The sequence below is a fragment of the Pistacia vera genome, unplaced genomic scaffold (assembly GCF_008641045.1).
Source record: "Pistacia vera cultivar Batoury unplaced genomic scaffold, PisVer_v2 Contig219, whole genome shotgun sequence".
In the NCBI taxonomy this organism is placed as follows: Eukaryota; Viridiplantae; Streptophyta; class Magnoliopsida; order Sapindales; family Anacardiaceae; genus Pistacia; species Pistacia vera.
In genome coordinates, this window is record NW_022196023.1 from 186,489 (window position 1) to 212,284 (window position 25,796).

General features: G+C 35.3%; 4 protein-coding genes across 7 annotated transcripts; 3 read left to right on the forward strand and 1 right to left on the reverse strand.

The window, feature by feature from the left end:
* Window positions 1-2,836: 2,836 nt before the first annotated feature.
* On the forward strand, window positions 2,837-8,122 carry LOC116130302 (methyl-CpG-binding domain-containing protein 11-like). The gene is made up of 3 exons (XM_031416045.1): window positions 2,837-2,985; window positions 3,086-3,162; window positions 6,885-8,122. The coding sequence occupies exons 2-3, from the start codon at window positions 3,091-3,093 to the stop codon at window positions 7,773-7,775; spliced, it is 963 nt and encodes a 320-aa protein (XP_031271905.1). The 5' UTR covers window positions 2,837-2,985; window positions 3,086-3,090; the 3' UTR covers window positions 7,776-8,122.
* Window positions 8,123-8,512: 390 nt separating this feature from the next.
* Window positions 8,513-11,258, reverse strand: LOC116130326 (thylakoid lumenal 16.5 kDa protein, chloroplastic). The gene is given in 4 exon segments (XM_031416074.1): window positions 8,513-8,939; window positions 9,592-9,664; window positions 9,933-10,072; window positions 10,719-11,258. Coding segments are annotated over 4 exon segments (714 nt in total). The 5' UTR covers window positions 11,110-11,258; the 3' UTR covers window positions 8,513-8,829.
* Window positions 11,259-14,052: 2,794 nt separating this feature from the next.
* On the forward strand, window positions 14,053-18,497 carry LOC116130306 (glucan endo-1,3-beta-glucosidase 11-like). Of its 4 annotated transcripts, none has more exons than XM_031416051.1 (3): window positions 14,053-14,134; window positions 14,464-14,583; window positions 15,513-16,772. In XM_031416051.1, the coding sequence occupies exons 2-3, from the start codon at window positions 14,517-14,519 to the stop codon at window positions 16,622-16,624; spliced, it is 1,179 nt and encodes a 392-aa protein (XP_031271911.1). In that variant the 5' UTR covers window positions 14,053-14,134; window positions 14,464-14,516; the 3' UTR covers window positions 16,625-16,772. The 4 variants fall into 4 exon arrangements, with proteins under 4 accessions (XP_031271911.1, XP_031271912.1, XP_031271913.1 ...); XM_031416052.1 differs by lacking the exon at window positions 14,053-14,134 and adding an exon at window positions 18,209-18,497 and having other exon boundaries at window positions 14,160-14,583; window positions 15,513-16,543; XM_031416053.1 differs by lacking the exon at window positions 14,053-14,134 and adding an exon at window positions 17,852-18,185 and having other exon boundaries at window positions 14,160-14,583; window positions 15,513-16,543.
* Window positions 18,498-21,767: 3,270 nt separating this feature from the next.
* Window positions 21,768-22,933, forward strand: LOC116130317 (umecyanin-like). Its single transcript, XM_031416064.1, has 2 exons — window positions 21,768-22,296; window positions 22,414-22,933. The coding sequence occupies exons 1-2, from the start codon at window positions 22,122-22,124 to the stop codon at window positions 22,755-22,757; spliced, it is 519 nt and encodes a 172-aa protein (XP_031271924.1). The 5' UTR covers window positions 21,768-22,121; the 3' UTR covers window positions 22,758-22,933.
* Window positions 22,934-25,796: the final 2,863 nt, after the last annotated feature.

Consider the following 25,796-nt stretch of genomic DNA (forward strand, 5'->3'; position numbering starts at 1 on the left):
TGATACTGTTACTGTATTTCATATATTGAAATGTAAAATTAAGAACAACCGTGTATAATATTAGCATGAATTACATGCTCTTTAAGGAAGCCAGAAGAGAGACTAATTAAGGTTCTTAGATCTTCTAGCTTATAGTTAAAACTTAAAACTACCACTACCACTACGACATTCGATATTGGATCATAGTGACAAAGGTGGTTAGGGATTTGAATTAGAAGTAGAAATAAGCACATAATTACGCAAAACTAGTGTAATAAATTTGACATTATTTTTACGGAATTCAACTCTATTGCCCAAACCCAATTCAGCCAAGAAGTCTGTTAATTTCTTTGCGGCTATGCTATTGGGTTTTGTCAGCCCAATCTGGGTGGTTTTCAGTCAGCCAATTGCTAACTGTAATGATATAATTATCGATTATGTACTGAGGCCCAATACTTGCATTTCCATAGCAGGACCTATAAAAAAGTTTGTGAAATTCCTAGGCCATGTTCTGGTAATGAAGATAATGATCAAGAGTGAGAGAGTTCTGGTACCGGATTCTTCTGTTTCTGGTATGTCCTGTCCTAATGTTTTTTTGTTTTTTTTTTTGTAAATATAAGGAATAAGTAAAGTGTTGTTGAGATAGATTAGATGCCAAAGTTTATCTAAGAATATTCCAATTAATACATCAATTTGAGGCCACACATGTGGAGGATCGGGGCTTGGTCCCCCACCATCAATGGGCTTCAGGGCTTGGTCCATGAGTATATATAAAAATGATGTGTCAATAAATGATTAGATGAGATTATTATTATAATCAAGCANACAGAAAACACGTCGCTAACATTTGCAGATCTCTCAGAAACTAACATGTACGATCAAATTTAATCTCTTAGTGATGATATGTATATGTGATGTGAGCTTTGGTTCCTAATCATAACGTATTTCGTTTGTCAGAAATGGATGGAGGCACAAAATCAATTAAATAAATAGTTGTTGTCTGTGGAACTAGCTAGGGCAGTGTTTCAAGGGTCCAGCAGCATGCGTGCATGCAAGTAGGTCATGGTTCAAATAGATTTCGACTTGAAAGGTGCATGCATGGAGCTTTACTTATCAAATATCTTAAATCTCTCTACTTTGGGTGCCATTTTTGTGTATAATATCTACATAAAATAGATGCCAGATGACACATCTACTTCTTCAGACTGGTAGCATCTTGCTAACCGAACCTTTCCTAGTGTTAGATATTTTTAGAAGCCTAAAATTATAGCATGCATTTCCTGTTATCTTGATCTATGATACTGTTACTGTATTTCATATATTGAAATGTAAAATTAAGAACAACCATGTATAATATTAGCATGAATTACATGCTCTTTAAGGAAGCCAGAAGAGAGACTAATTAAGGTTCTTAGATCTTCTAGCTTATAGTTAAAACTTAAAACTACCACTACCACTACGACATTCGATATTGGATCATAGTTACAAAGGTGGTTAGGGATTTGAATTAGAAGTGGAAATAAGCACATAATTACGCAAAACTAGTGTAATAAATTTGACATTATTCTTACGGAATTCAACTCTATTGCCCAAACCCAATTCAGCCAAGAAGTCTGTTAATTTCTTTGCGGCTATGCTATTGGGTTTTGTCAGCCCAATCTGGGTGGGTTTCAGTCAGCCAATTGCTAACTGTAATGATATAATTATCGATTATGTACTGAGGCCCAATACTTGCATTTCCATAGCAGGACCTATAAAAAAGTTTGTGAAATTCCTAGGCCATGTTCTGGTAATGAAGATAATGATCAAGAGTGAGAGAGTTCTGGTACCGGATTCTTCTGTTTCTGGTATGTCCTGTCCTAATGTTTTTTTGTTTTTTTTTTTGTAAATATAAGGAATAAGTAAAGTGTTGTTGAGATAGATTAGATGCCAAAGTTTATCTAAGAATATTCCAATTAATACATCAATTTGAGGCCACACATGTGGAGGATCGGGGCTTGGTCCCCCACCATCAATGGGCTTCAGGGCTTGGTCCATGAGTATATATAAAAATGAGGTGTCAATAAATGATTAGATGAGATTATTATTATAATCAAACATTAATAGGGGAGGTTGAGGAACCTACAGTAGAGTCACCTATTAGTATTAAAGGGGCTTCTTGTCTTTGTCAATCTTGACTATAATTGAATTTTAAGTTCAACTGTCATTTAATTAAACAATATGGTGGAGGTGGAGGTGGAGGTGGTGGACCCATTGAGATTGAGTGATAATTTCATTTATATAAAAAGAAAATTGTGAATATTGAATAACAAGTGTACAGTGGTTGACTTACTATTTTAATCCCACAGAGGCCAGGAGTTCCTAAAAGTTAAAACAATGAACCCAATTAGATATTTTGACTTGTACTTCCTTTACATTGGATCAAGATCAATCTTATCTTATATTATTAATCAGTGAAATTCTTCAATTTATTTCTTTTTTGGGTATATAACCATTTAAACTGTCTTATTTGTATATTGAATAAAAGTGTTTAAACAACCAACACCACCTAACATTTGAATTGGCTATTATAGTCAGGATTAATTTATTTATGTGTAATTTTTAGGACGTTTTATAAAATCCTATTATTATTATTATTTTGGAGAAAATCAATAATTTTTTTGAATTAAATAAAGATAATGCCAACAACAAAACAGTCCTACAATCAAAGTTATTAAAAATATTATGCGATAAATTATAAATACATACAAATCGGAGGGCAGAGACAGGTGTCACTTCAAAACACCCATCGTCACGTATCTGAAATACCCAACCAAGTTATCCAAGAAAAACTCTCCATTTTTTAATTTAGAGAGTGAAAGAACGAAACGTGGCTGTTGGGCTACACTTTGCTTTTGTCATATTTTATTGAAGAACAACTACCATCAGCATTTCAAGTAAAAGACATATATTTTAAGGTAAAGAAGGGTCAAATTATTACCGGAAGAAGCAGATATCACCGAAAGAGTGAGTGTGTACTTTGTTGTTGGTTGGTTGGGTGGGTTTTTTTGGTTAATATTTTATGTATGATAGTGTAATTGGTGATAATTGTTTGTGAAAATGGTAGGTGAAATGGCGAGCTCAGAGACTGCAAATGAAGAAGTTTGCTTTGAACTTCCAGCTCCTTCTGGTTGGAAGAAGAAGGTCATTCATTCTCTCTTCTCTTTCTCTATTGATATGCTTTCTTTTTTTCGGGTCTACTTTTGATGGTTTTTTTTGGACTTACTGTTTGTTGATTATATGTGGCTTTTTTGGTATGATTACTGTTACTTGGTGTGAATTTTTTAGGGGTTTTTCTACTTGTCAAATTTTATGGGGGTTTCATGGTGGAATTTGGTACGGTATAGTTAGGAACTTTAAGTTAGGGTTTTCAGGGTTGTTATGATGTTTATGCTGAATTACGAGTTAATTTATTGTTATTTCTTAAATCGAAAGTTGATTATTTAGGTTTATGTGGCTAGAGTTTGCTTTTCTGTTTTTACATTTGTGAGAAATAGTGGTGTATTTGTTTGCTTTAGGTAGAATTGCCCCTAATCTACTTGTGAATTATGCCGACTGTCTTCCTTTGGTGTTTTGATGTAAAATATTACTGACTACCGACTGTGCCTTTGGGAAATCACTATGGTTCTTTATTATTGGTTTCTTTTGTCAGTGTAATAGTTCTATGGCATTGAACTTTCATGAGATAAAATCCATGAATTATTTTTCCATTCTGCACTTAGGGTTGGAAAAGTTCTCTGGGAGTGGGATCTTTGCTTGTCTAATAGGGAATGCCATAATGAAACAACTTATTTTAATTTTGAAATTTCCAATTTTGTCGTATTTGTGGAGACTAAATTATATGATCCTGTCAAAAAATTATATTACCCTGTGATTTTGTAATGGTAAGGAAAAAAAAAAAAAAAATCTTTTGAGCTCTGGGCTATTCTATCGATTGTATATGACTGACTGTCTGTTGAGATGCTTTTAGCTTGTTTTCTCTCCTGTACATCTTTGTCACTGTGTTGATGTGAACAGTGTGCTGCTGGTCACTGTATTTTTACTTCTTGACTTGCAAAGAATTTGGACTTTACTGCTTTATTAGAGAAGGCTTTGCTGTGTACTTGAGTGTAGGCATTCATGTGGAGAAATGATTCTGTTTGGCACGCCAGCTATTTCAAAGAGTAGAATAGTAAATTGGCACAGTGTGATGTTTTAGTGTGAAAGAAAGGGCTAAAACAGTTTCTTAGTTTCCTCTTATACAGAATTGTATATTGAAATAAAGTTTCATATAAAGTCTTTTGACAAACATTTGATTTGGACTGGCTGTTGGCATAGCATCCAGAGCCGTGAATGGTTTTGCTGATCTTTAAGTTTGTTACTTGACTAGAATTTGTGTCCCAAGGACGGCACAAAGATGTTACTTGATTGCCTTGGCTCACATTGTCTCCTTTCCTATTCATTGCGTAGAATTATAAAGCTATCAAGGTGATAGGAAACCAAGGATTTAAACAGAATTTAGGATACAAGCGAGACAATGATGGATGAATTCACTCAACTTTTTAGTACTATTTCAATTCAACTTAACATAAGAGAAAACAGTACAGTCGATTCAGAGAGACAAAAATTTAAAAAAAAAAAAAGATAACAAAGGAAAATAAACTCTAGCCCTTCGAAGGTGCCAAAAAGCTCCCAATTTGATTCTACTTCCAACCCTCCCTTTTTCTCCCTGCAATTCCCTTCTTATTCCTTCCATATATAGTCATCCTGAACAAACTCTTCTCCCCTGATGATGACATGTGGTCCTCTCTGCTAACAAACTCCAGCTCAGCAATTGATTCAGTTATTTCTATTTTTCCTTTTCACGTACACGTGCAATAGGAGGTTTAATTCCCTCAGTACCCCTCTCAGTATTCACTTGGTTACTCAGTGTTCTATCAATACACCCCCTAGGAGACTTGCCTTGTCCCCAAGGTGAAATTTAGGATACTGTGCATCAATTGTATCATAGGATTAGGTTGCTTCAAAGGAAGGTAGATCATGCCATTAGATTAAAGCCTCTTTAGATCCATCCGAGAGATCCCTGATAGCTAACACTGACTCAATTTGAACCATTAACTCCAAGTCTTCAACTCTTCCCTCCATTATGGTATTCACCATAACCCACATCAGCTCTAATACCAAATTGATAGGAAACCAAGTATTTAAACAGAATTTAGGATATAAGCAAGACAACAATGGATGAATTCACTCAACTTTTTAGTACTATTTCAATTCAACTTAACGTAAGAGAAAACAATACAGTCGATTCAGAGAGACAAAAATTAAAAAAAAAAGATAACAAAGGAAAGTAAACTCCAACCCTTCAAGGGTGCCAGAAACCTCCCAATTTGATTCTACTTTGAACCCTTCCTTTTTCTCCCCGCCTCTCCCTTCTTTTTTTTGCTTCCATATTCAGTCATCCCAAACAAACTCTTCTCCTTTGATGATGACACGTGGTCCTCTCTGCTAGCAAACTCCAGCTCAGCAATTGATTCAGTTATTTTTATTCTTCCTTTCATGTATACTTGTAATAGTAGGTTTAATTCCCTCAGTACTTGGAACATACTCCTTCCGTGGGCAAAATGAGATTTAACAAGAATGAGAAAATTGTTTAGTCTGATGGAGGAGACTACGACCTTGTTCAAGCTATTGCTCAAAGGTTTGGATTAAAATCTGATGATCTTTATTGAATGAGCCGACCCAATTTATACAGAAAAAATCCCAAAGGAATAGCAACGGAGAAAGACAAGAAAGTTGCTAAACTTCAACAACTACTCCTAGAACTAAGGAAACAAATTTGACTAGCGATTATCTAAAATAATAACAGAACAGAATTAAACATTATTTCCTAATATCTTGGAATATCTGGCCGAACTCATAACAATTAGAAGACGTTTGCATGGTTGCGAACTGGAAGGAGCCATTGACTGCGGAAACTGTTGAAAAGAGAAAACAAAGGCCCACGTGCTTGATGCCCAAATTCACATGAGAGACATGCGCACGTAACAGTACCCCTCTCAGACTTTACTTGGTTAGTTGGTGTTCTATTACAAGGTTATATTATTTTGTCCAAGCAAGACTTATGTCTTGGTCGAATGTCAATTTTAATGCCACTAGTTGGAGGTCATGTATTTGATTGTATCTCATCACTACTATAAGAGGGAAATAGAAAACATATATGTATATCATCTAATTCTTCATCTTGTGTATGACACCTCAAACTTAGGCAGGTAGTTTAAACTAAATATATTAGTCTCATTGAAGTATATGAGCTATTAGTTGAATGACAATTCAAGTAGGCATGTTATCTTATGGATGGTGATACATTTTGGTTAGTTAAAGAATAAAGCTCCACTGTATCTTATATGTTTTTCTTGAAGTTGAAATTATGTGACGATTAATTTAGCACTTACCTAGAACATCATGATTTTAAAAGTTTGAATTCTAAAGTACTTAGTTCTCTAATGGACTGTATTAAATAAAATGAAAATAAAAGTAACATGATTCTATGGCTGTAGGTGGGTGAGTCAGAGTTTTCCTATTAGTGTTCAAGTGCTTGAGCATTGGACCAGTGTTAGGATCACTGGGTAGCTAAATCAGAATACTATTATGCATGGGCATTATGAACTTCTCAGTTGCTGGTTTTGTGTAATTTATATTGACTGTATTGAATAAAGTTTATGCCACACATATATTTCTTAACTTTGATATATATATGGCATTACCTTAATTTGTGATTTAGGAGTTTAAAAGTTTTGTAGTAATTTATATTTATTGATTCCATTATCACTTATTTCACTAGTCAATTGAGCCAGTATAACCTCAACGTTTATGTCCATTTGCAGTTCATGCCCAAGAAAGTTGGGACCCCAAGGAAGAGTGAGATTGTATTTATTAGCCCAACAGGAGAAGAGATCAGTAACAAAAGACGATTGGAACAATACCTGAAAGCACATCCTGGTGGTCCAGCATCTTCAGAGTTTGATTGGGGCACCGGGGAGACCCCAAGGAGATCAGCAAGAATTAGTGAAAAAGTCAAGGCATCACCAACAGCAGAAAGTGAATCCCCAAGGAAACGTAGTAAAAAATCATCAGCTTCAAAGAAGGATAACAAAGAAATAGAAAATGCCCCTGAAAGAAATGAGGAAATTAATGAAGTTCATATGAAAGAGGCTGAAAAGACTGAGAAGGATAATGCTGAGGTGGAAGAGGAAAAGGATGTTGTGAAGGAAAGTCAAGCTGAGAATAAAGATGAACAAGATCCGGATGCCAAAAATGAAGCTCCTCCTAACAGAGCCAAAGCTGAAGAGGATGTTGATATGTCTAATGATGCTGTAGAAGCATCCAAGAAAAATGCTGGTGCAGAACCTGGAAACTTACAAGGGGCTCAGAATGGTATTCAAGATGATGGTTTGGGAGTAACTGAGGATAAGATAGACATGGAGAGTGCAAAAGATCAAGAAAAGGTTGGTAAACCTCAGGTTGAGACACAGAAAGAGCTTAGATCTGGGGAACAGGACAAAGCAAATTTAGCGACTGCAGAAGGAAAGGGAAAACAGAAAACTGATGGCAGTTCTCCTGAAGCTGAAGGAGAGCTCAAGGAGAAAGATGCGGCGAATATCAATGATGAGGAACTGAATAAATCTGGTGTCAGTGAGATTAGCAAGAAGGTGGAAGAAGTGATTGAGAATGGCAGCCATGACAGTGCTAAAGTCAAGCCTTCAGTTACTGCTTAAATGGATTAACTTGATGCAGACTTCTTATTCACCTCTTTCTGACTCTTTTAGCTGATGAAATCTTTAAACCTGTACCTCTGTTGTTGTTAATTATAGATATCTGGTTATCCAACAAGATGTGCCATCTATAAAATCATAGGTAGGTGTATAATGTAGTCAGCCTCCATTCTACCGGAGAGACTTGTAGTTGCAGTGACCCTAATACTGTGTTGTTAAATACTGCTAATGTGATGTTTTTATGCAGTTATGTAATAATAAGTTAGAGATGTATGAATTCAGTATTACTCAGTGCCCCTTCTCTGGATGGATATGTAATAATAAGTTAGAGATGTATGAATTCAGTACTACTCAGTGCCCCGTCTCTGGATGGATGTTGGGTTTACTTGGTCATTTCAGGTTATCTGGAATTGACTGCCACAGGTTTCAGATTCAAGAAATTCTGTATAAAATTGAGTCTGCCAATTTTGGAGATGGATGCTGGATTTACGCATTCATGTTATTGGCTTCTCATTGGGGCGATAAGATGATTAAAGCTTTGAAGCATCTTTACATGGAATGCAGTCCGATTGAAAGGGATATCTTTGTGCCTCTCATGTATGATGTGCAGCCATAATCACAATTTCAGCTGCTTCTGTCAGTGAAAACTGAGCATTTGAGTTGTCCGGTACCATAGAACACTACTGAAAACTTGAAAGTTTCTTACATTTGCAGAATTTTTGTATTGAGTGGTAATTATAAATTTATACCGAATCAATGCAATCATGCAGGTAACTCAAATTGTAAAGAATATTTTACATCAAAATTTGCAACGCTCATTGAGAAAAGTTATAACCGAGGCTCAAGAACATTGAGCAATGATTTACAACCCAAACTCATTCAATTGAGATAACCTGTCAATCTCAAATCTTAGGGACTAGGGGAAACCGTGTAGTAAGTTAATGGAAGATACAAATAAATTCACCTGGTGTAGAATAAATGAAGCTTCATGTTGTTCTCTCAGCGAAAAGAAACAAAAAAGAAAAAGAATAAAACTTTCATCTGCCCTTCCTTTCCTTCAAAGTCCCTTAAGCTGTCCAACCAGTCCAGTCAAGGATGTCCATTTTTCAAATGCGCTGGCTGATGCCACAAAAGCATCTTTCGAGGACTCGATATCATTTTTAGTAACTGGAAAAAAAGGAAAAAAGACATTGTTAAGCTGCACAAGCACTAAAAATAAATTATGGCTTTCAGCTGAATTAGAGTTTCGTGTTAGGATCCTACATTGAGATCTCACATACACCAAATATAGTACTTAAGCCTACGGGCTTTCCCACTTATCATATTAGTCTTTTAGGTTGGGTTCTCACTTAGGCTTGAGTTCTAACATTAGTGTTTTCGTTAAAAGTTGCGATGTAGAAAATGTTAACTATAGGTTAAATTAAGGTGTAGTGTGAGTGAAGCTGCCCTCCACCCAAAGGGAGAAAGGGATTTCACTCATCCATAGGGGGAAAGGGCTACTGTCAAGTCAATGTCAATAAAGTGAAAGTCGGCATCCTCTGGATCCCCATCGGGATCTTACACCCGCTAAGTTGGGTACTTATGCCTAGGGTGGACGTCAGCTCTGGATCTCACGTCAAGATCTCACATCCACTAAGTGTTACTCAAGCCTAGGTCCTTGGGCTTAAGTTCTAACACTTCGTCTCCTACTTGAAGATTTCTCTGAAATATATTAGGTTTTGATACACTAAATGATACCTTGAAGCTGCTCTATCCAACATAGAAATGGAAAAAGCTTAAGAAATCAAATTAAGAAACTATTAGTTATTGAGTAGCCCACCTGAAGAAATTAATGAAGCTAGCGAGGAATTGAACGTATCCACCTCAGTCTTTGCTTCAGGACTAGAGCTCAGCTGTTAAGAGGAGGCACATAAACACTCAGAAGAAGAATAGCATAGACTACATATAAGCCATTGTATAAAAGCCGCACGCAACACCTAATCTTTGAGAAAGTTTTCCCACTCCAGACAAAACTACGGTATCCTCACAATGAAAATTTGAGAACTATCAGAATTGATGGTCATTCAGATGCAAAAGCAAAACAAAAATGAACATTCATGCCACTGATTACAAGTAATGCACAGACAATTTGGTGTACATAGCATCACAAATTAGCGAGACCTTGGTCAAGGCTGAATTGACTTTTTGGACCCAATCTGTATCAGTGCTTCTACCAAGAACTGAACTAGCGGTAGACAGATCATTGTTGTCTATGGCTTGACCCACTTTACTCAGCTTGTATACTAGATCCTGCAAATATCCTGCAACAAGTCATTTTGGTTTGTAAGCTTAGAGGAAAATCACCGCCTCTTTTCAATAATTAATATAATTATAATGATTTCTTTTCCTGGGGGAACAAAAGCAAATGAAGAAGAGTAAATGCATGACTCGATCAAAGATTTAATAGAAATGCATATCACATATCCTGATTTTCTACTTGGAACAAATTTTGATGGCTATAGGGAAAAATAAAATTGAGCGTTGAATCAATTTTTATGGTAATAGTGCAGCCAAATCAAAGCGCATATGTAGCCAAGAGCAATTTTTCAAAGCTTTTGCTATATCAAAAGCCGTTTGATATATCACAGCCAAGGCAAAAAGTGGTATTTGAATGTTCGATGGCCATTGTAAATTGGTAGAGTATCAAAATTAAGCTCCTGCACATCAATATATGCACCCCGGATTGGATTAATTTAGTTAAAGAAATCAAAGGACATTTACCACCCAAATTTTCTACCATAACACATTTGAAGATGACCAAATTAAACTCTGAGCTTGTAATCCCAAACCCCTATCTTACTTGAAGCAAAACTGTTAACATAATTGCAATGTAGGCAAATCCAATTCCAAATTATGCAATTTATTAGCCAGCTTGAATGTAAACATAAAGAAGAGACTAAAGGAAACCTGTTTCTGCTTTGGAGGAGCTAATAACACCTTGTCTTTCAAGTCTCTTCTTTCTGTCTCTCTTGACTTTCTCCATGAGCTCTTCATCGTCATCGGCTTCTAATATAGCTGCATTGGCATCAAAACAGCCTTTACCACCCAATGAGAAAACAAAGCTGGCGATGAAGCTAATATAGAGATTTCTTTTCGTTAAACATGGTGAAGGTGATGGCGACTCAGTGAAAGCCTTGCAAAGAGTACTTTGTTGTTGCCTTTAGGCATTGTGTTTGTGAAGGTAAACTAACAAAGAAGAAGAAGATGGTGATGATGATGATGATGATGAGGAGGAGGAGGAGGAGGGTATAGTGGAAGAGAGGAAGCTGTTTGCAGTTGAGAGAAATGATGTCGCCATTTCTGTGTTTTGGTTTGTTCTTCTGTGTTTTCTGGTAATTTTGGTGGGAAAAAAATTAGTGGCGCTGGCAATTTGGAACTTTCAGAAGATAAGGTTGCTGGATTCTGTTATCTGATCCAGTCATTTTTTATTTGCTTAAGGGTGTAGATGTCGTTTAATAGTTACACAGTTGACAGATATTTATCCTTTCTTCTTTATGAGAGGTGGACTCTGGAGAGTTTTAGGAATGTACTGGTCACTGATCAAATTTCTTTATAATAACTTAAACTATAAATATACGTTTCATCCCATAATTCACCCCAAACCCTAAACACAGACATACAATCAACAAAAGGGATTAAAAAATGGTTCAATAATTCAGATGCTCAGTAGTTGCTTCCAAGTTTTGGACAATCACCACGCTTATTTAAAAGCTCAAACTAGTTATCTTTTGTTCTTTTTGATTCCTTTTAAGTTGCTCTTCTGTAAGAAAAACAGGGGAATGTTAATGGGGTCCCTGAAGAACTGATACGCGCATACATATATGCTAGTGCTATTCTTACGACAATTTTTTTTTTTTTTTTTTTTTTAATCAACTCAACAAGCAGAAGATATTGTAAAAGTAGATTCCCATACGTGGATTGAAGTAGTTGGTAATACAAAAGCTACCCTTATCAATCAACACATAATCCCTTCAAGCCAGCTATAAAGACAACCCTTTTATGTCAGATTTCCGCTACCACAACATCTCTCACATCTCTTTCACCACGAATTCATACCGATTTCCAGAAAATTACACTCTGAAATATCCATGCAAATTTCTTTTTACACTCATCACTTTAAATTTCCCCACTTTCTAGCGCATTACAACGACAAAAAGGGTGTCCACTGAAATTGTTTTCTCCCTCTCACATCGCTTCCATGTATGCTTCTTTACTTGGTTAAGCCTATAAATAATTGGACTGCTTTTGGGATATTTGTATGAAATCATATTAATTATAATTGCAATGCAAGGCTTTACTAGGTTTGTGAAAGGGAAAAAGAGTTGGAAAAGACAAAATATGTTAGTTGAAGCTAACAAGTAGGAGGAGTCTTGTGCTGTAAGCAAAGCTCAATTTTTTTGCTTCTTTGATTGACACAATTAAGCAGCTTCATTTTTTTAAACATGGTAGGTTGTAATCAAATCACTAATTTTATGGAAATGATATATTACCCTACATTAATTTTTTAATAAATATTTATTATTCCTCAGTCCCTTTCTGTCCAATGCTTACTCTTGTTCATAACATTTTTTCTTACTTACTAAGTGATCTACCTGTCAACCAACATATTAACATAACTTTGACTTAAACTTTTCAGCTTCCTTACCTTTTTATAATTGATAACTTTTTTTTTTTTTTTTTCTTGGGTAACACTAGTTTTATATGTATTTCAATTAATCTTCAAAATTTATTGAACATCTTATAAACTCAGGAGTGGAGTCAATTGAACACTCTATAAGCCGAAATAATAGATAAGTCATAAAATTATTATGGTAGACCGCCTCAAAATTTGAAGCGGATAACTGAAGAAAGAGAATGACTGTCAAACCAAAGTTTATAATTGACAACTTTGATGGCTCAGCTTCAGGTGAATAGGAGAAGAAGAATTACTAACTGATTCTCTCTTAAGTTTAATTAACCGACCCTTTAGGGAATATATAACGCGTCTTTGTTATCATTTATGATTTATTTTAATAAAAATAATCACCCTCCTTTTCTCATTAATTACACCAATGTTTAAAATATTAAGTATGTAGGGGAATACTTAAGAAAATTAAAGAAAGAGTAAACGACATTTTCCCACCCAAGGTTTCACGAATCTACCAAACCACCCCTGGTTTTATAAATTCCAGTTTCCCACCCTTAAATGGACAGAAATCGTTTAATATGACGGTCGAAGGGTAAAATAATCATTTGAACAACATCAAATCCGAAATGAAAATAAAAATTTTACAGAAACCTCCACGTCTCAAATCTCCCTACAAGCACCCTCCCCATCTCAAATTTCTTTCACTTTCTCTCTTACGAACCTTCATTTCTTTCCCGTTAACTCCTTCCTTTCTCCTCTTTCCTTGCTTTCTTCTCTTCTTATTCTTCCTCTTCCCTTCTTTTTTCTTCTCATCTCCTCCCTTTCTATCTTCTCTCCTTCTCATCAGATCACTGTTACGCTTGACATCAATGCCAAATTGCCAATCACAAAGAGCTAGAATAGGAACAAAACACTATCAATATTGGCCCAACTATCAATATCAATCAAAACAGTGACGAATCCCTAGCACATACGCATAATTTCATCTCAATGAAACCATCAAACACATTAAAATGAGGTAATATAATGTTTCAAAGGAAGAACCACGAATATTAACCATCCATATCAAAGCCCAAACAACACAAAATTCATATTTATGAAAACCCACCTTAACAATCCAATCAACAGTCTCTTCAGTCCAAATCAGGCCGCCGCGATTTGGCCAAAATTCAGCCGCGGCGAGGCCCTTATGCGGCAACCCGAACCCACGCGAGGGCCAAGCAACCATGGAGAGGAGAGAAGAAAGAAAGGAAAGAGTGAAGAAGAAAAAAGAAAGGAAGAAGAGAAGAAAGAAATGAAAGAGGAGGAGAAATGAAGGAGTTGACTGGAAAGAAATGAAGGTTCAGGAGAGAGAAATTGGAAGAAAGATGCGCGGAAGAAGAGGGTGGAAAACGGAAAAAAAACTTTACTGGAGTGGTGGTTAAAAAAGTAATTTATTAATTTATTTTAAGGGCAGTTTGGTAATATCATTTGCTATATTCCATTAGAGTTAAAAAATTAGTAACGGTGTTGATATAAGGATGGAAATGTGAAATTTAGGAAATCAGGGTGAGGACTTGTGATTTGGCTTTACCTTGCGTGGGAACATGTTCTTTACTCTTACAAAGAAAAAGGAAAGCACACGGTAGCCGACAAAGCGCGTGGTCTTTGGGTTGAACAAAGAATAAGAAAGTGGGCAACTAGTTACACTGCATTAGTAAGTAAGTAGTGATCAATCACATAATATTAGTACATCACAAATTTAATTTAATTAATTATCAAACAAAACCCCCCTCTCTCTGAGACTCTCTCAGAGAAAACGACCGCCAAAAACAGTCCTTCAATCAATATTCAATCTGTTACGTTTCCAAACAAATCAACACTTAGATCCATTCTTCCAGTTTTTGCTTCTCTGAAACTTGTATGTTAAGCCTTTACAAACTGATAAAGCTGGAATCTTTTTTCTTTTATGTTATGGCCGAGGAACAAGAAGCACTTCTTCCAATTTGAATTTGAATTTGAATTCGGATTCGTTTTTGTTTTCAGTTACTGAATTGAGAAAGTTGAATAAATTATTGTTGATTCTTTCACCAAGACAAATGAGGAAAAGCTTGCGCTTCTTTCTTCGGTTTCATCTCCTCTTCTTTCTCTTCTTCACTACAATTGGTAATTTCTTTCTCTCTTTTCTTCTTTTGTTCTTTGAAAATTCTTGTTAATTCAGTTATTTATATATATTGGAACTTTGTATATGTATGTTACTTGGGTTGATCATAGAAATTTGAAGATCAGTTGCGATTTGCTGTTTCAATTCTTCTGTGTTTTATTATCCAAAATTAAAACGGATAGTTTTCCGATTAGAATTCTGATTATTGAAAATTCTTTCGAATTCATATAGTTTCTGCAGTGTCTGAAGATTGATTTTCCTTTTTAAATTTTCTTAGCTTATGAGTTTGTTGATACTTAAATTTAATTGATTTTTTATTCCCTTTTTAATGATTATAGATTCTTTAGCCTAATCATAGAGTAACAATAACATTATTGTCTTTTTTTGGTTGTATCTTGAATTATTTGTATTTGTCAATTATGGTGATTGGTTTCCATATCTAGATTGTAATGATTTTTTTCTTGAGGTATTGGTATGGAGAAAATTTTTGTTTAATCTGTATCTCTCTTCTCTTCTCTCTTCTCTTCGACCTGTTATGTTTTAAGTCAATATGGAAATTGGATTACAATATCAATACAATTTACCATGTAATACATATGTAAAACTTTTATTGGTTCTTACTTTTTGGATCCTAAAGTGAAGTCTACTTTTTTGTCATGCTCATCGTGGACTAGTTGCACAGTTTCATCTAAACACACTTGTAATTTATAGGACTTGAAAGAATGTTTGAATATTTTGCTGGAAGATCTCCATATACTGCTTCACCAATATAATGAATGCCATCAAGTTTCCTCATTTTTCTGCAGTTATGTTGAGAAAATTGTAGCTGTCAGATTTAAACTCAATACATAATGGTGATTTTTCATGTTATCGATATGTAGAATCAAATGATTGACTAATTAATCGATACATTTTTGTTCTTTTTCTCCAGCACCTAAGGTAGTGCAAGCCTTCACTGGTACTTATGGAATAAATTATGGAAGGATTGCAGATAACATTCCATCACCTGAAGAAGTTGCTACCCTTCTGAGGGCAGCAAAGATAAAGAATGTTCGTATTTATGATGCCGATCACAGTGTTCTCCAGGCCTTCAGTGGGACTGGGCTTGAAATTGTGGTTGGACTTCCAAATGGATATGTGAAAGAAATGAGTGCCAATGAGAGTCATGCAATGAGTTGGGTTAAAGAAAATGTGCAGTCATTTCTTCCAGGGACAAAAATTGTTGGAATCGCTGTGGGGAATGAAGTTCTGGGAGGGGGTGATTATGAAATGTGGGGAGCTCTTTTAGGTGCAGTTAAAAATGTTTACAATTCTATAAAGAAGCTTGATTTAGCTGATAAAGTTCAGATCACCACAGCTCATTCACAGGCTGTATTTGATAAGTCCTACCCCCCCTCATCATGTATATTTAAAGATGATGTTGCTCAGTATATGAAGCCATTATTGGAATTTTTCGCTCAAATTGGCTCTCCTTTCTGTCTGAATGCCTACCCATTTTTGGCCTACATGGGTGATCCAGAGAATATAGATATGAATTATGCTCTTTTCCTGTCAACTCAGGGGATTGACGATTCAAAAACTAATCTGCATTATGATAATATGCTTGATGCTCAGATCGATGCAGCCTATGCTGCTTTAGAAGATGCTGGATTTAAAAAGATGGAAGTTATAATTACTGAGACTGGGTGGGCTTCACGTGGAGATGACAATGAAGCAGCTGCAACAGTTGATAATGCTAGAACATACAATTATAATCTGCGGAAAAGGCTTGCAAAGAAGAAAGGAACTCCACTTAGGCCGAAGAGTGTGGTGAAAGCTTATATTTTTGCAATTTTTAATGAAAATTTGAAACCGGGGCCAACTTCCGAGAGGAATTTTGGACTATTTAAGCCTGATGGGAGCATTGCATATGACATTGGATATCATGGGCTGAAATCTTCATCTGCTGATTCGTTGCAGAAGGTATTAGGTTCTTCACCACATGCCATATATGTTATTTTGAATTTGCTAATATTTTGGGCATTAGATTTTCTCAATAGATGATATTCTATCCGAGAAGAAAGAAAGGAAAAATGGACAGAATGAACTACTTAATTTTATTGTATCTCTGAGTCTGTCTTCCCATGGCATGACTTCTTCATCTTGTTGGCATTTGAAAGGGTGAAAATGAAGCGTAGAAATATCTCTAAAATATGCATGGATCTTTCTAAATTCTACTAACATAGTAACTGCAAAAGATATGATAATAAAAAGATTACTTGCAAGCTGTTTCATACCAGACAAATCATAAAGTTATATAATGACTTTTAACGTTCTTAAATGCTGATAAATTCCGTAATGGATTCATTTACTGTATTATCCTTCAACCATTTTAGGATTCTGATGCATCTTTTCATTTGACTACTGAAAGATAGCATTTTATGAGAAGCAATTGGAAATCGATTAGGAGAAGAGCTGCTCTGAATATCATTACCCAAATAACTCTTATTATTTCATTAACTGCTATCAATTTCTTATCTCACAAATTGCATCTCATACCATCTCTCGTCATGCCTTTCCGTTCCTTGATCTAATGATCTTCCTTCATCTTTATATAATCAAATGCTTGCCGCATTACACTTCAACATCAACCCTTTTCTTCAATGAATCTCTTTATACTAAGCCTCAAAAGACAGTAAGAAATGGGAAGGAGAAATTTTAAGACATGGAAGGAACATTAAGAAAAATTAGAGGGAGGAAATACTTGATTCATCTTACATTCAAGTGCGTCTCTCACCAATTAATTAGACCTCAAATGGAAGACGATTAACTATGAAATTAATTCAAATTCAAAGACAATCAAATGAAATATCCAAGAAAATCATACCACCATCTAAAATAAAAGAGAATCATTTTTAACTAAGAAAGGTAAAATACTAGAAAATGAAATAAATATAAAATTCCTAAAGAAGGAAATAAACCTTAGGTCTTTAATGAAACGTCTAAATAAGTAGTTAGATATCCAGAATTACCTGCTTCTAGTGTTCATCAAGTGTGTTGGCTACCTACCAGTCTTCTCTTTTATCCAACCTAAAATGTAAAGTACCAGAAAATTAAAAAAATGTTTTAATTCCTGATTATTGTTTACGTTTGATGTAACATTGGGAATAGAAGTAAATATTCATATGATAGTGCAATCAGCCACTAGGTAGACTGTTTCACTGTGCCTCTGCTCGGATTGGCTGGCTAGCATCTCTTGCCTAAACCCCTGACTTGATCTTCTTATTTCAGTAAGTTACGGACGGCTGCAAATAGCTGGATATGCTTTCATCGGGCAAAGGAAAGATTAGTGCAACATTATTGCACAAATTATGGTTAATTACTAGTTGCAGAGAATGATATATTTGATGACAAAGCTGTTTATTTATTTAATTCGGTTTTGGTGAATACTTAGCAGTTGACCCCTGTGTATATCAAGTGAATAAAAGAAATGGGAAAACAGAATACCCAACCTCAGATAACTCTTTACTATTTACAGGAACAAATTATTGAGGGAGCAGACGTGTGCGTATGCAGTTATTTTTTTTTTTTTTTTTTTATGATTTATGATACTAAATCATCCACTGTGTTATCTCCCCTTTGTTACAGGATACCTGAGGTTGGACTAGGTCCTGTTCCTTGATTTTAGAAATCTTGCTGTGGCAATGCCTCTGATCATCTTTAGCTAGTGATTGAGCATATCTTGGGGCTCTCCCTCTTCCTCTTGTATTTTAATGCTAAACCAGTAACCACCACACATTCGTGGATAGAACTTAAGTTTTCCATTCCATGTCATACATGAAAGAGTAAAAACTATACATCACTGACTCTTGTATTCTCTACAAATGTATGCTAGAAATCGCTGATTAATTTTATATATATCAGAGATTGTGTGTCAGATTAAACCTACCGTCTTTGTTTAACTATATCATTTACAGGTGTGGTTGTTGTGATATATGGAGAGTTCATATCCCGAGTAGAATAACCATTTGGACTGTTTGCTGACTTATTGTTTTGTTGCATTCAAATGGCAAATCATTTTTATTTTACTAAATGTGTATCAAAATCATGTGGAAGATGACATATTTTGGGTGTTGAAAAAGTGATTCACTGACAAATTTCTTCTCTCTCATTTTGAGTTGTGCTTGTTGATGATAATGATTCACATTGATTAGGAGTGATAGGTTGATGATCACTAGTGTTTTGAGGTCCAATGTATCTGCCCTGTTTGCTATTGTAACACACATCAAGAAATAGAAATAATCCTTGATGAAATTTCTGATTAAATATTTCAGAAATTTGGCCTGCCGATGATGGTCAAGCATGAATGCCATGGCTTCTGGTTAAGAAACAATTATGCCCCTGTCTATTCTGGATCATTATTCTGTTATTCTATTTGGATTAAAAAATAGAATATGTGTTTGTTTACTTATTAGACTAATCCAATCTGAAAATTAATTCAACTCAAATAAGATTTTTTGTTTAAAAATGAAAAGAATGTGGGACTTGTTTCTAAATTATCTAACTCTATTCAACTGAAAATATTTTTCTCTCTTCTCATTTTTCCTCCTTCTATTGGTTGGATCTAGTCGATCATGCGTCGATTTGATTGTTTCTAGCTAGATCTATGGCCAGAGATCTTGTTGTTGACGGTCGAGATCTGGTCATTATTAACGGCCAAAATCTGGCTTTCAACAGCCAGTTTCTGACTGTAGATCTACTGAAAATAGTCATATCGACGCACGACTAGCTAGATCTAATCAGTCATGCATCGTTCTAACAACTATTGTCTGTCATCCAGCGGTGGTGATCGGTTGTCCTCTTGGGTGGTTGGAATGCTTTAGTTAATTTTTAAACTTTTATTGTGGAGGTGTTTAGCTAAATTAACAAGTGTAAGGGGTTAGAAAAATAATCAGAATATTTTTAAAAAATATACCAAACAACTATTCTGTCTTAAAAACTTTTTTTAAAAAATGTATCAAACAATTATTCAGCATTCTATTCAATTCTAATATAATTTTCAGATATTTTACTAAATACATTTTCAGATTCAAATTCAATTCGATTTGATTTAACTCAACTCAATTTAAGATGCTTTTTCAAAATAACATTTTTTTTTTTTTTTTTAAGTGTAAGAAACAGGCTCTATGAAACTCCGATTGCGTCAGGTTATGCATCAACGCGTCTACGTATTATTTATGTATTACTTGGTCTTGCTCATTTAAAATGTCACGGTTGGAGCTTCGGCCTTTGGTTGTTGGCAAAAAGTTTGTTAAAAAAAATATTAATAAGCGCCTAGCCAGACCAAATTATTGGTAAAAATGACGTAACGAAAACTTGCCTAATTTTTGTGGGACTTTTCTTTTCATGTGGAAAAAGAGAAAGAAATATGTTAAAATAATCTCAGAAAGAAGAAAAGGGCCATAAATATACAAGTCGAAAGAAGAAATCTGGGAATCAACGTGTAGCCTGGTCAATGGCCATAACTGCTGATTATGTAATGCATTAATTTTGTTCAGTCTCATGATGGCTCAATTTCTTTATGCTCTAATTCGTCAAAAACATTTATATTCAGAAAACGTAATAATTCATGAGTGTTTAAGAGTCTATCGAAGTTTCCCTGCTTGACAAACTACAGTATAAAGGCGCACATAAATTCTGACCAATTGAGCAGCGTGATTTCTTGGGTTTATGGATGATCCCATCAATGTAATTTGTAATACAAGGTTTAATGATTTATCAAAGTAGCTGACCAACATCCAATCCAACCATTTTTTATGTTCGCCCAAATACTTTGTTACCTAAAATGCTAGACTTTTCTTTTTTAACGAGAAACTTCCAATTCTGAAATTTGAACATATAGACTCAAGATATCATGCATGGTTCTTTTCTTCATTAAACAATTATGAACTCCGGTTTAAATGTGTTATACTTAAAAAGTCACGTCTATGTCAGCTCATTTTAATATCTTCTTGTACCAGCTGCCAAACCCATATCTCCAAAGATATTCTCACAAACTTTATCTCATTTCAAGAGATGAATGGACGAGAGCCTTCCATGTGTCAAGGCAACTTGCAAAACACTCATTATATTGAGTGCAAAGGTGTATAAATGGGCACTCCTCTTCCCGAAGAAGGAGGCTAGGCTGAGATTTGAGCTTCATTTCATTCTCTCTCTGTAAACACTGATTTCTTCCTCTTTGTATGCCTTACAGGCAATATCATAGAAATAGTCAGTGAGAAATAAAATAACAATGGATGTAGGAGTCACTTGTTGAGCATCCGAACCACTATAAAAACCCCCTCTTGCCAATCTTTTATTTATTTTTCTGCAAAATATATAATCTCAGCTCCATATTCAAATCTCATGGATCCATCACGTGTGTCTCCTGAGTCAGCTCAGTATTTTCCATGTGCGAGTCGTTGGTGTCCAAAATCAAGTGTCAACAAAATGATTTAATTGAAAACGTGGCCTTAAATAAATTTATAAGATTGAAGATGACCTACAGGCAGCGTTTACATTGTATATGGGAACGGAAGAACGTACCCAACGGACATTGCGACAACCACGTCTATACTTTAGTCAAAGGATTACATCGTTCTATAATATGCACACCGAAAATTCATTCCCAGCTAGTTTTTAATAATGAGTGAAGGAAAGATTTGAAAGACCCTGCAATTATTTCCTTGAAACTTCTCAAACACAAATACTAGTATAAAAATGCACACTGCCCCACATATATGGTATGTGAATGAAGGGTTATGACCCAAACAGAAAAGTTTATAATTTTGGCTAAATTCTGGCCGAGATCTTGTCACCAAATTTAGATTTATGTTTCAAAGTGATTCAGCAAAAAATTTTTTTTTTGTTTTTTTTGTTTTTTATGTGTGTTCATGAGATCATGATGCTCTAGCTATGAGGTCACAGCTCCAATAATTTGTTTTTCGCCATTTATATAAGCAGTGTGGCAGTGTCTCACCAAATGCCAAGCTGCCCCAATATGAATGGCCATAGACATCACAGATGGATTAAGCTGACAAAATCAATAATGATATATTAAATTACGGATATATATTCTGGTCGGCTTATATCTAAAATAATATGTCCATTATTGACTATTGGGAATTCCAAGGAACAGTGTTCATAATTAAAATATAATCATCCCAATTGTTCTTTCGTATTGAAAAATGATAAGGAAGTGTAGGCTGTAGCAAAAATTACGGATCAAGCAATAAAAAATAATGGATCCCTTCTCTGAATTGACTTAGTTTGCTTTTGCTGATGCCATTCAACAACTGCCCCGCTGCAGGAAATCTCCGGTCAAATAAGGACAACTGACATCATATTACACGGCTTCAAGCAAAGCCATCTGTGCACCAGAAAGCACCCAACCACAGTTGAGTTCTTCTATATATACTCAACACATTAACTGCCCAGCAAACAAACTCCAAAGTCCAAACCAATTAAAGAGCGGAAATAACCAGGGGCGACCTGAGATCGGTGAACACTACACAAACAAACTATGGCTAGGATCAGTATGGCAGAAGCTGTTATAGCTCTAGTTTTATCGGCAGCGATGCTGCAGGTCACATATGCCGATGATTACACTGTTGGTGACACAAGTGGCTGGACGAGCTCTGGTGTTGATTATACCACCTGGGCTGCTAATAAAGTCTTCGAAATTGGTGACAATCTAGGTGAATTTTTAATTTCTTAAGCGTACTTGATAACTGATCCATCTCTTTTGATGGCTGTTTAATTTGTTTATGTTAAATTTGTGATAAGATTAACATTAACACCATTCTTTCTTGCAGTCTTCAACTTCGCTACAGGAGCGCATGACGTGGCCATAGTCACAAAGGCTGCTTATGACAGCTGCAACACCGCAAATCCCTCCCAACTTTTAACAACTGGACCAGTGACTTTGACCCTCAATACCACTGGTGAACACTACTACATATGTACCATTTCTGGACACTGCTCCGCTGGCCAAAAGCTTGCCATTAACGTTGTTGCTGACTCTGATAATAACACATCCCCTGGTCCTTCTGGCACCACCACTCCTTCTGGCACCACAACTCCTCCCAGCGCCGCCTCATCATCACGTGGCCTTACTTTTGCTTTCTTAATGTCTATTGTCATCGGCTTATTCTGCTAGTTCCTCAACTTGATAGTATTGCTTGAATCTATATAGAATTTGGGTTTTTAGTTTTATATATATGCTCCGGATTTATACTAGTCATTGTATCATGATATTGGTTTTGTATATTTGAATAAGGCTGTTTGCATCGGCGGTTTTACTTTGATTATGGCAGTTTTTTTCTAGTTGATTCACCGGATAAGAGATTTAAATTCTCTCAATTATTTACAGTATACAGGACCTTGCTTATAGTATTGTTGTAATAGACTCAATCACTGCAGTCATAAATTACTGAGCAGAAAAGGGATTTTAACCATTGTAGCGATGTAAGTAATCAAGAGAAAGGCAGCAAATGGGGTGGGTGGAAACGGGCTTCAATCAACTGAAATTGGATACAATTAACGAATTGCATTCATATTTTCAAGAAATGTCTTTGTAACTTGTGTAGATTTTGTTAGCGGAAGGAAAAGCCATTGCTCAAAGGAATAAGGTTTGGTGTGAGTGAGACTATTATCTACTCAGGGCTGAGTAAACGACTAAAGTTCCTTAGTATGAAAGAACAACTTCACCAACTGATGTTGACTATGAAATCCAGAGCTACTTTCTTGCCAACAAGACCCGGTTGCATAGTGACCTAAACTGACATCCTAAATGACGCAAATCAAATTTCATTATGCAATCTGTAGGATTTCCTAAGCACTTCTAAGCAGAAAAAACATTGTAGAAGTCATGGCACTTCCCTTTACTGTTAGAAATCGGAGGAGTAAAAGTAAAATAAAGAACGGCAATATGTGAAGAATATCACGCACACATAAACATGATATTTACTTGACTTAGCATAACTCGCTACCTCCATGGATGGGAGAATTTTATTATAATTTCATGAACACGATATACAATAGTGCATAACACCATCAACCTAGTATATAAGACGGGAACAATCCTAATTTCTAGGACATTTTACCCTATGGTGTTTAATAACCCTTACATCAAAACCCTTGTGTTTTCACATTCTTTTTCTCATAATCATGAATTGGTTATCACCTCTATATTTTTAGGTAGTATATGAGACATCCAATTTCTAATAGGATTCATATTTTTATTCTTAATAGGACTCCCATATTTTAATTTCATTCTCTTACTTTAATTCAAAGTAAAGTCATTAACCAATTCTACTTTCCTAATTCATCTCACGATAGGAAAAGGAAAACAAATATTCCCAAGCTCAAACTCCTAAAATAGGATTTTCCTAAAACTCAAATTTTGGAACTGCTTTCTCCACGAGTTTCTGGTTTCCAGAGTTCTTCAACCTTCGCTTCTTCTTGCTTACCTTTTTTTTCTACAACAACATATTCACCGGTTATCAAAATGTGTTCACATTCCAACATTTACTAATACAAAATGAAAAAAAATTAAACCCCAACTCTAGGAAATACAGGTAACACCTCCAGAATTCATTTTTTTTATGGCGATCCCCCGTTATTAACGTTAGGCAGTAGCGGATCCGAAAGTGGAGGGAAGGTCTCTAAAATTGATATATTGTTGAAGATGAGTCATTTATAATTAAGCAAGATGTCTATCAAACATTGCTGGCCCAAACACCTTCGGTCAACAAAAAAAAAAAAAAAAATTACAATATTTCTGATTATTGCTTCCGTATCAATTCACTCTAATCTAAACCAGTGAGGTTGAAGACATTTCGAGAATAGGTAGTGTTATAAGTAAAAGTAAACTCAATATCAGTTAACTATATCTGTAAATTAACTGCACTAACTAACTATACTAACCGTTTGAACTTCTGCTACTAACTAATTATCTGCTGCTAACTGTACAAACACATTGTAATAACATACTGCTTCTCATTACAAATATATACAAATTATATTGCTAATAAAACTTATTTTATAAACCTGACCCTGAGGTATTACCAGTCACCTCTTGAAAGGAAATGACAAGGAAGTTATGGCTTATTCATATGGTTCTACCCTTCTCAAGCAATTGACCGATATATAAATTGCCAAAATAATATAAGTGCGCTCTCTCTCTCTCTCTCTCTCTCTGTTTGTATATATATATATATATATATATGACCCAGTCAACAAATGCAAACATGTAATATTTTATCGCAATTGCTTAATTTATCTTGTTCATTAAGTAATAAAAAGTAAACCCTGAAAGGTCTTCAATTTTTTAAGTTCCAGCTTATTTCCAAGTAGTTTTATCTTATCATATTTTTAGTATATCAGAGTAATTAAGCACCCCACAACTCTCTCATTCTGCATTTTTCTATGCATCACAAAGGTATCGGCCACGGGAACATCACAGAAGTGAACATTTAAGCAATCTAGCTATTTCGTTGAAGGAGTAAGATGGAGGATTATTCTTTGGAATCAAATGTAAAAGAAGGCGACGACAAATTATCCGATGTCTCTCTGAGGCCATTGGAGGTTTCAGAGACATTGATGATTTCATGGTGTGGGCTACTGATGATAACGTGACTCGTTTTTGCCTTTGGGATTCTTACAATAGTAGAGAAGATGACATTAACTTCATCAATACACTAGCTAAATCCCACCCTTGGCACAGGTAATTTTGCATAAATGACAGGGCAATTGGTTTAATTTCAGTGACACAAAATTCAGGTGAGAGTAAACCAAGAGGTGAACTTGATTACGTTTTAGCCTCAAAATATTGGGGCAAGGGCATTACAACAAGAGCAGTGGAAAAGGTGGCTAAAAGGGGGGTGTTTGTGAGCTTATAAGCTGGTCAAACCAACTTATAAACTCTAAAGCTTATAAGTCAAAAAATATAAGTTGAGGGGAACTTAATTTTCATAAGCTCGGCCAAACAGGCTTGTTGATACTTGATTTTGACACTAATGATTCGCACTTGTAAAATGCTAAGTTGGCTTAGAAATTACATGTGAATGAAAGAGGCAATGAAGAAAATGGAAGATGATTTTTAAAGTGGTTCGGATGCTTAAAGTGAATCTTACATCCACTGTTCTTTTATATATATATAAGGTTACAGGAAGTCTCATATAGCAAACAGTAAGCA

Bases quoted from the DNA above. Each gene is read 5' to 3' on its own strand.
- LOC116130302 (XM_031416045.1), top strand. From the start codon at position 3,091: ATGGCGAGCTCAGAGACTGCAAATGAAGAAGTTTGCTTTGAACTTCCA. The intron at 3,163-6,884 runs GTCATTCATTCT...GTCCATTTGCAG, and splicing joins CTTCTGGTTGGAAGAAGAAG to TTCATGCCCAAGAAAGTTGG.
- LOC116130317 (XM_031416064.1), top strand. From the start codon at position 22,122: ATGGCTAGGATCAGTATGGCAGAAGCTGTTATAGCTCTAGTTTTATCG. The intron at 22,297-22,413 runs GTGAATTTTTAA...TCTTTCTTGCAG, and splicing joins CGAAATTGGTGACAATCTAG to TCTTCAACTTCGCTACAGGA.
- LOC116130306 (XM_031416051.1), top strand. From the start codon at position 14,517: ATGAGGAAAAGCTTGCGCTTCTTTCTTCGGTTTCATCTCCTCTTCTTT. The intron at 14,584-15,512 runs GTAATTTCTTTC...CTTTTTCTCCAG, and splicing joins TCTCTTCTTCACTACAATTG to CACCTAAGGTAGTGCAAGCC.